Source organism: Cicer arietinum, chromosome 1 (genome assembly GCF_000331145.2).
Source record: "Cicer arietinum cultivar CDC Frontier isolate Library 1 chromosome 1, Cicar.CDCFrontier_v2.0, whole genome shotgun sequence".
In the NCBI taxonomy this organism is placed as follows: Eukaryota; Viridiplantae; Streptophyta; class Magnoliopsida; order Fabales; family Fabaceae; genus Cicer; species Cicer arietinum.
In genome coordinates, this window is record NC_021160.2 from 30,114,058 (window position 1) to 30,124,549 (window position 10,492).

At 32.3% G+C, this 10,492-nt stretch overlaps 1 protein-coding gene across 1 annotated transcript in view; it reads right to left on the reverse strand.

Annotated features, from left to right (window-relative positions):
- Positions 1-3,102, reverse strand: part of LOC105852914 (uncharacterized) — a 3,915-nt gene extending 813 nt beyond the window's left edge. Inside the window, exons 1-3 of the mRNA XM_027330396.2 lie at positions 2,485-3,102; positions 2,039-2,180; positions 271-943 (exon numbers count right to left, since the gene is read on the reverse strand). Coding sequence (XP_027186197.2) covers positions 271-943; positions 2,039-2,180; positions 2,485-3,102 — 1,433 coding nt within the window. The remainder of the gene's footprint in view (positions 1-270; positions 944-2,038; positions 2,181-2,484) is intronic.
- Positions 3,103-10,492: the final 7,390 nt, after the last annotated feature.

Here is a 10,492-nt window from a genome sequence, read left to right on the forward strand (position 1 = left end):
GCGTCCTTATAAGTTAGATGTACAAACCCATTAACAGTTTTAATATCTTCGAATGATCGACTGCCTCGTACTCTATTTAAGAGCATTCGTAAATAAAAATGTTCTCCACTTGTGGGAGGAACATAATATATTCTTCCAACACACCTTCCATTTTTCCGCCTGGTCCACTTTTTGCTAGTCTTGTTCCAAACATATTTAGTAGGAAATTCTGCATATGTTAGTTGTCAAGCTTCCATGTCTGCAGAGTTCATTTTCATCCACTCTGTGAACATCGTGGTTTCAATTCCTTCTCTATTTAAAATGGTAGAAATACGTATAGATTCTGGAAAATATATTGTTTGCTGCCCATGGAGGTGAAAGGAAAGGCGTTCGACTGCTGGTTCTCTAAAAAACATATTAAACTTGAAAATTCTCCACGAAGCCTCTGATGGAGAAATGTATCTACAGTCAAGATACTCTTTAATTTCATCGCGAAAGTGCATTGAACTTGTTGAACTGTTATCAAAGTTTTCTACATTAGAGATGACTGCTCTAACTCGATCGGGACCTTTGTTGATATATTTGAAAAGATATTTAATTGATCTAGAACGATTGCAAAGCTCAAAATTAATATGGGCATCATATTTTATCAAAAGATGTCTATTGTATGGGACCACATACCGACTATCAAGTTGGCTACCATTCTTCAAGATATATCGACCACCATTTCGTCGCATATATATAGGGAACCCATCTTCATCTATTGATGTTTTATCATGAAATCTCTTTGGATAGTGCTTCCCACATTTTCCATTAACCATACACAGAGATTTTTTATTTAAAATACCACATGGTCCATGTATCATAAATCGTTCAACTGCACTAAAAGTAAGAGGGTCAATATCTTTATCCGGAATTTCTGCCGATATGGTATCATCAATCTTAGATGGTGTTTGTATTTTATCTTCCGAATGTAAGAACACTAATATGTGGGCATGGGACAAACCTCTTTTTTGAAATTCAACGGTGTACACAATTGTTAAAAAAAATAAACACATAATTAAAAAGAATGAAATAAATAAAAACATTATGGGATATTTATATTTTAATATTCAGAGATTTTGAGCAAAAATATTAAATCAATTGATTTTATTAGCAATTGTAAAAGAAATATTATATAATATTAATTGTAATAATTATATTAATTTAATAAATAATAAAGATCACTTAATAGATACAATTACCGACGAAACTAACTTAATAGGTGGAAAAATAGTTGAGACTTTTTAGGTGAGACTTTTTACTTTCATCCTAGTATAACAATGGTGAGATCAACAATACGCCTAAGTTACCAAAATATGGATTTACAATTTCTCACAACGATCGTCTAAGTTCTCTCTCATGTATTAATCCGATATGAAGAGATGCATTGTTTTTTTTATAATAAATAAAAGTCTAATAATTATGGGTTTCATTAATCATTATATACATTTTATCAAAAAAATTTTGTTGGTAAATATTTGAAGAAAATAATGTGTATTTGATATTTCTCTACCTAGTATTCTTCGTGTACTTCCTGTGTATCAAATAAAAATATTACCAACTATTTTTTACACTTGCTACATATAACTCCTTCGATATCTCTGGCTAAACTACTGGACTATCCTTCGGAGATTTGTTACCAACAACTTTAAAACTTCAAGTTAAATGTACTTATACTGAAACTTATGCAAATTGATTCAACTCATTTTTATATTTATGTTTACATTTCTGTGACACAGATTCAATGAAAGGAATATAGAAAAAGCATACTTAATACCCCAATTTTTGCTTTCATTTTTTGTATCATTTTTTACCAGTTTCATTATTATAGAAAAATCTCTTATTTTGTCTTGCATTTTTCATTGCTACATGTATATCTCAAATTGTGTCCTCATCTATATGGACTTATCTCTATTTGTGCAAAATCATTTTTCCAATTGAGCCACAATATAGTTAAGAGAAAAGAAAAAAGTAATCAAAGACTAAAATGAATTAAAATTGTGACAAAATATATTACCTGTTGTGACTTTACCAAATATTTGTTGACGTTTAATATCATTGATTAGCTCCCATAACTTAATAGAGAAAACACGACTAATAATGTCAGGTATGTCTTCACTTTTTTGTCCTTCAACAGTTTCAAGGAAAAAATTGTATTTCTGGCCATTTTGGGTTGCATGTGAATGTTAAAAATAGGTCGGGATATCCCGCATATCGACATATAGCCATTGCATCCTGAGTATGATTTCCATTGTTAGTTACTAACTTAAAAAATACGTCTTTGAAAAATGATTGTCAATTTAGAGTGAAGTTTATAAAATTCAGATATATGCATCCTAAGTATAGTCGAAGAATAACATGAAAGGGGATTTATTTGAAAGAAAAATATATTGGAAGTCACAAAGATTTGTTGGGTATGTATATAATGCATGACTAAATATAGAAAGTGAAATAATTATCTACCTGGTAATTTTGAACACGATATCGCGGTCCACCAGTATAAGACGATGGAAGAATTGTCATTCTACCAACCGAATTTGTCATGACATCTCCTTGATTAATAGCATCTCTCAATCCATTATATAGTTCTGCACGCAATTGCTTTTGATTCTTTCTAATCCAATTGATTCTAACTTCTTCGATCGAAGCATAAGCATCTACCATGTACTGTTGGAACAAACGCCCACTCCGTAACAATGTTTGTGCCTTTCCAGCTCGTTGTTGCAAGCGAAAAGAATAATATTGTCTCATAGTAACTGTTTTTCGCCTGTAACAACTCCCTGTTTCTGGATTTCGATGACTTATCCCAATCCTATAACCATCTTCTCCATATGGAAATAATAATGGATATTGTAGTGCCATGAAACTTGGGTGCAATTCTGTAATTCTTCGAAGACCAGTTGTTTTGTGTTCAACAATTATATCGCGATGACTTTCTTCATTTGAGGTTTGATCAACTAAAAGCGCAGCAACTTCTGAGCAAGAGGGCAGGTTATTTTGTCTCCCATCAGTCAACCTATTGCTAAGCAATCTTAGTTTCAATTCTCCGACATCATGGTGATCATATTTATCTCTGACCATCCTAAATGATTTTACCAAGACATTGTGATTGTCCAGCATATGCAAAATGTTTGTTACCAGTTTCTCTTGAAGAAGATTATTTTCGTTATCACCTTGGATAAAACCTAATCTATTTGAGATTTCATTTTCTGTGTCATGTATATAAAGTTGTGCAAATTTTTGGCTTTTCTCCATTCTTAGGACATAAAGACCCAAGTAGGTGGTATGTCTGTCCATTGATTCTTAAGACATAAGGGTCGCCCTGTTTGTTGATTTCATAGTCAATTTTTCCACCCATAAATGTAAAAGCAAAAGCCGCATTATAAATTCTAATGTTACGACGAAAATGTTTTGCTGCACTATCTCCATCATAATCAAGCAAGTGATAGAGCAAAGTTGGTGGAAATTTTAGTAATGGAAGTTGCACCCGACCTTCCATGCAACATGTAGAAAACTTTGGATGTTGAGGGTGTTTACTCTTTTCCGTTCTTTCTTCGTACCAGTGAAGAGCTCCACAAAATTCACAAACACATGTCGGTCTTCCAAAATTCCAAGTTTCAATAATGGAAGCTAATAAAGAAAATAAATATTTTTAGAATGCAAACCATATAAAGACACCAAACATCAATAAATATTACCAATCCTTTTGTTTAAAATAATGATTAAAATATTTCACATGTTACCTATTTGTCTACGGGTGGCATTGGAAATTGTAGATGTTGACGGATTAAGTTGGGAAGTTTGTCTAACGGAGACTGTAAAAGGACATAAATGGAACAAATTACAGGATACTTTAGAGGTAAATAATTTCATTCATATACAATAAAATTCTTGGCACATTTGTTGAGTAAAGACCTTAATTGAATTTGGAAATTAATGGAAGCTAATAAAGAAAATAAATATTTTTACAATGCAAACCATATAAAGACACCAAACATCAATAAATATTACCAAACCTTTTGTTTAAAATAATGATTAAAATATTTTACAAGTTACCTGTTTGTCTACGAGTGGCATTGGAAATTGTAGATGTTGACGGATTAAGTTGGGAAGTTTGTCTAATGGGGACTGTAAAAGGACATAAATGCAACAAATTATAGGATATTTTGGAGGTAAATAATTTCATTCATATACAATAAAATTCTTGGCACATTTGTTGAGTAAAGACCTTAATTGGATTTCGAAATTATATTCTTTGCTTCTTCAGATTGAGCATGTTGGGACGAAATCTCAAATAAGCTAAATAAAATATAGGAATCATATTTACAAAATATATTATGCACACCTTTATTTTCAACACATGCAGAATTCCTTTTAAAATGAAGCATTTAGATAAAATTATAACACATGCAAACTCTTGAAAACTATAACAAATTCTTGACAAAATTATCCTTATTCGAAAGTGCATTAACTAATAATGCATCCCTGTAACACTGTATAAGTCAATTTCTGAAAACATTTAGATAAAATGAATAACCAAACAACATAAAAAAATCTGTAAAAAAACATAACTTTCTTGTAGCCTGTAGTAATATACTATGTATAAGAAGAAGGAAATGATAAGTTAAAAAAATGTATAAGAAGAAGCACCAAAATGTAAGAAGTTCGAACTAAGAAATCGTTCCTAGCTTCATGAAATGAACCTCATTTTAAATAATAAAGTGAAGCTGCATTTTGCTGAGATAAGCCAATCTTTGTAATTCTATGATCATATGCAGTTACTGTTTTTGAAAATCTGATCGTAGTAGCCTATGGAGGTGATTCACTGATGTTGGGTTCCAAGATCTCCCAACACCTCTCTTATGTATTCATTTTCTCAGGTATCACAATTATCTCTCTGTCATATTCTTTTTTCACTTCCCATAATACATGTTTGGATTGTCTAACTCAGCGAGATGATATAGAAGTGCTTAATGAACTTTTTTATTCGAATTTCCTGAGACCCTAGTTTTGATAGACCTTACAGATATGAACTACTTTCGACAATGTTATTTATCCATCTATCTATTGATCTCATTTCAAAAACCTGTCAGCTATTCATTCACTCATAAATCTTGATTTCCTTAAAATGTTTTTTCAATTAAAATAGGAATTTAATGGAAAGAAGGTCATGAAAGATATTATATATGACACACAACCATACAATTGGAAATCAAACAGCCCAAAGAAACAGAAAATCAAGGCATCTTTAAATTTAAATCATAAGAACAAAATAGAATAACAATAAATAAATACCATTATTTCTAGTATTGTAAGGGAAGGTGGATAGTCTTCTTAAATTAATTAATTGTTTCCTTCGAAACCTAGCTTGTCGGAACTGACACAATGTTTGCAGACGCCGTTCTTGAGCTTCTGAATTAAAAATAAAAAGTGTGTATAAGATCAGAAAAAAATTTAGCATAGTGAAAATGAGAATGTTAGTTTCAAAAGTCATTAGCTAAAATCATACGAAGTTTGTCAAGCAGGTCTTGAAGACACATAATTTGCGCTCCGCCTGTACTTACCTCCATTTTCATTCGTCGCTTTAACCTAGCTATTTTTTTCATAAGTTTATTGTGGGCATCGGGATTAAAGGCAAAACCTATTTTGTTTCTCATCACAGAATGTTCAACGAAATTCACATATTCAAGTGTTTATTTGGAGGGTTAACAACATCCTTTTAAATTAAGTTGGAATCCTTATTGATTATCCCTTATTTTGTTTTATTGTTTGACAATATTTTGGTTGTAACAGCTGAATTAAGAGCCTAGTAAAATGATTCTATTCAAAATTAGAGTGAGCAATATCCCTTATTTTGTTTGCCTTATTTTTTGTCAATGCCTCCCCCTAACAATAAATTTGATGAAGAAAAATACATAAATGAATGAGAATCAGTAATAGAGCAATAAGCAGCAATAGAGGGAGGGTTGACAACACCCTTTTATTTTAAGTTGGAGTCATTATTAAATATGCCTTATTTTGTTTGATTGTTTGACAATATTTTCATTAATTGTCCCTTATTTTCAAATATTCTCATTCAAACAAAATAAATGCAAACAAAATAAGGGATATTGCTCACTCTAATTTTGAATGCAACATTTACTTTCTAAAATATCAACATTAAACCATATCATATATAATATAAATATAAGTCAAGAATGAAATCAACAATAATTAGAGGGTTTTTTTAAAAACAAATGACATACATCTTTTGGGGTATCTTTCAAGTAGAGTCGGTCGCGGTATCTTTGGAGCAGCTTCATCGAAGCTGGCCTGAGCATAGGTTTCTCCAACAGATGCAATAGGCAGCAATAGAGGGAGGGTTGACAATACCCTTTTATTTTAAGTTGGAGTCATTATTAAATATCCCTTATTTTGTTTGATTGTTTGACAATATTTTCATTAATTGTCCCTTATTTTAAAATATTATCATTTAAAAAAAATAACATAGAAAATATAAAGATATTCTGCAACCTCAGGATGTTTCACCCGTAAACAAAAAATAACAACATAGAAAATATAAAGAATTAGTATTCAATTTCTCATATTTTAAGAAGTTAAAAGAAATGATAAAAAGAGTTATCTACAATCACTTATTTAATAAACATTAATGATCTACGTGATTAATTAAGCTATTTATCCAACCAAGGCATATATAGGAGTTCTAATCCCAACAGAAAAAGCATGCAATTTCAAAGGAAGAACTTATACCATCCCTTCTAAAATGACAAGATCTGCATCACTGGCATGGCAAGCAAGCTCTGGTGACACCTTTGTCAGATCAATAATCTTCAATCCATGGAACAAAACAACAAAGAAACATGCAATCAAGTAATCATCATACAAGTCAATGATTTGGCAATATAGGCCCATAAACGAAAAAGAAACCATAATTTTCCTAATATAACAAATAAATAATTTTTGATTAAGATCTTACAAGTAAATCATTTTCGGAGTTAGCAATAAAAAGATTTGAAGTACTGACACTCAAGAGATTTCCTTCTTCATCCTTTAACTGGCAACCAACATGACGGAGTTAGGGAAAAACTTTGGTTATACCCAAAATTTGTTGAAGTTAATTTGTGTTACCTTTGATATCATTTCAATTAGCTCAGGATAAGTCACATCATTGATAGAAGGTGAGTCGTTAGCAGCCCAAACAACCTGCATTAAAAACAACATTAGTAAAATATGTTGAAAGAGGAGATCATAAGAACACCACACGCAAAGAAATTCTAATTTCAAAATGCTTTCAAATGGACTATGAATCATGTCATCCACAATTAAAAGTTTAGTGGATTTAATATAAGTACTCACAACAGATTTACAAAACCTGTTGTTCCTCTAAGTTCCATGTAAAGACAAATAAACTTAGCAGGATAACACTCCACCGCCTATCTTATTGACATTGAAAAGTACTGGTGTTAAATTTCTTCAACTTTGGCAAACAAAATATTGCAATTAAATCTCCCTATATTCTTCATACAATATGTTACATTGCTTCAGCCACAACAATAAGATAATATACACTTACTATTCTTCCATATTTTAGCAGAATAATATTAGCATGTAGCACACAGAATTGCAGATTCTTAAGTAATCATGTTATTGAAATGTAAGTTTATTTCACCATGATTTTATTCATATCTTTAATCAATTCAATTTTTAGCCAATTGTGCCTAAGAAGTGACCAAATTTGCATATAAAAAATCAACCTACCTCTAGAGAACCAAGATCAAACTTAGAATAAGAAATCTGCATTACTTGACCATCCAAGGCCTGAATGGCACTTGATGCCTCTTCAACAGAATGGAATGTGATAAAGCCAAATCCTCTGGATCTACCAGTTTCACGATCCATAATTATCCTTGCTACAAACAGCATGATATTCATGGGATTAGTTCTACCTAAATAGACACCCAAAAAACTAATAATAATAATAATAATAATAATAATAATAATAATAATAATAATAATAATAATAATTAGCACACAGAATTGCAGATTCTTATGTAATCATGTTATTGAAATGTAAGTTTATTTCTAGAATAAGAAATCTGCATTACCTGACCATCCAAGGCCTGAATGGCACTTGATGCCTCTTCAACAGAATTGAATGTGATAAAGCCAAATCCTCTGGATCTACCAGTTTCCCGATCCATAATTATCCTTGCTACAAACTGTAACACCCCGATTTTCAAAGCGAGGGTGTATTTTTTTTCAAAACAAATTCATAATAACCAAGAAGAAATAACTAAGGTAATACCTTTGGATAAATAATTAAGTCATTATAATTTACAAGCAGCGGAAAAGTTTCTCAAAATATGAATCCAAAATATTTACACATCAAAAGTTGGTACATGTAACCCATCGAAAATAACATGTCAAGCTGACAATATTAGTATAGGTACAGTCTTCCATTTTAAAATAAATACAATTCAAAAGAAAGACGTTTGTTCCCTCTATGTCAACCTACTCTGATCATTCTCCAAAACAAACTAAACGCCCTGAGTGATATCCACGCGCCCCGTAAGATCCTCCTAACATAGCTCCAGTCAGGCATTCCCCTCTACATTCCCATCCACAGGGTACAAACTGGTAGGATTGTCCTGGCTCTCATCTGAGGGCAAAGCTCAGATTTCCACAATAGTTGTAAAGGGTCACCAACTGAAATTGACAGATAACACATAACATTTAAGTTTTAAATGCACAAAATAATCTTTCAACTTAGCATGCACCTTAAAAGGATTTCCATATGCCAAACATTCATAAACAAGGTTGAAAAATGAAGTTTTTAACAAAACAACACTGTTGTATTCGAATACAGCATCTCTGTATTCGAATACAAGGTTGTTTCAGCATTCAGCAGCAAAAACAGTATGTCTGTATTCGACTACACTGTAAGTCAGTAGCAAAACAGCATGTCTGTATTCGAATACAACAGTCTGTATTCGACTACACTGTAAGTCAGTAGCAAAACAGCATGTCTGTATTCAAATACAGCTTTCTGTATTCGAATACACATCAGACAGCAACAGGAAAACAGCAAAAATAAGCAAAATTCAGCTTTTTAAAGGGTTTCGAAACCAATCAACACTTACACACAAATCCAAACAATCACACTTAGCAATTATAGAGCAATCACCACAACATCTTGAGTTTCGAAATAGTTTTGCAATCAATCACACTTACAAACAATTCCAAAACATCCACACTTGGCAATTATAACACAATCACCACGACAACATAAGTTTCGAAATGGTTTTGCAATCAGTCAAACTTACACACTATAATCAATACATAACACTTAGCAATTCCAACACAATTACCACGACAATTCCTATTCAAACCACTAAATCATAAACTTGATTCAAACACGACTCGTGTGCCAAGCACCCTTATGCAATGCGTATATGCCAAAATGCATGGACTCGGAATTCCAAATCAAAACCCTCATCGAAGGGTCGTAAATCATAATTGTACCGCCTATCGCAGGTGATAGCGTTTCAACAAGTGTACTGAATTTGGCGTCTGAATTTGGTCCCGTTGTCTTCATGAAAGTTGTAGATATGGATCGTATCTTTCATTAGCACTTGGAGTGACACTAATTGGACATCTAGAACTCCAGATATGGCTGAAATACTCCACATATGTCATGTTGATTTTTCACCAAAATTCAGCACTGCACTAAAACAAAACGCAATGTAAAATTACGACAAATTCCTACTTAATCAACGAAATAAAAACAAAACACATTTTATTAACTCAAAGAACAAAAATCAACAAAATGTATCAAATAAATCCTTAATTTAACTGATGATTGAGGATAAATAAGACTAAAACAGTGGGAAAATATGCATATGATGAAGAGTCATCAGCAGGCCAAAGTACCAATTATCGAGGTGCCACCTATCACGGGTCAACACGATTTACTAAAAGGCGTAAATCATAAACATACCACCTATCACGGGTCAGTATTGTTTACCGAGGTGCCACCTATCACGGGTCAGCACGATTTACTAAAAGAAAAAGCGTAAGTCGTAAACGTACCGCCTATCACAGGCCAATACAGTTTACCGAGGTGCCACCTATCACGGGTCATTACAACTTACCAATCGTAAACCGTAAACGTACCACCTATCACGGGTCAGTACAGTTTACCGAGGTGCCACCTATCACGGGTCAGCACGATTTACCAAAATGAAATGCATGAGCATACACAGACTTCATCCACAGCAATCGTTAAGCAAATGCAGATATTAAAAGATTCCCCATTTTTAATACTCATTTGACTTAAACGATTTTCACAACAAACATTAAGCAAACAGAAATATTAAGAGATTCCCCATTCTTAATACCCATTTAACTTAAACGATTTTTAAAACAAACATTAAGTAAACAAGACATTAAGAGACTCCCCATTCTTAATACT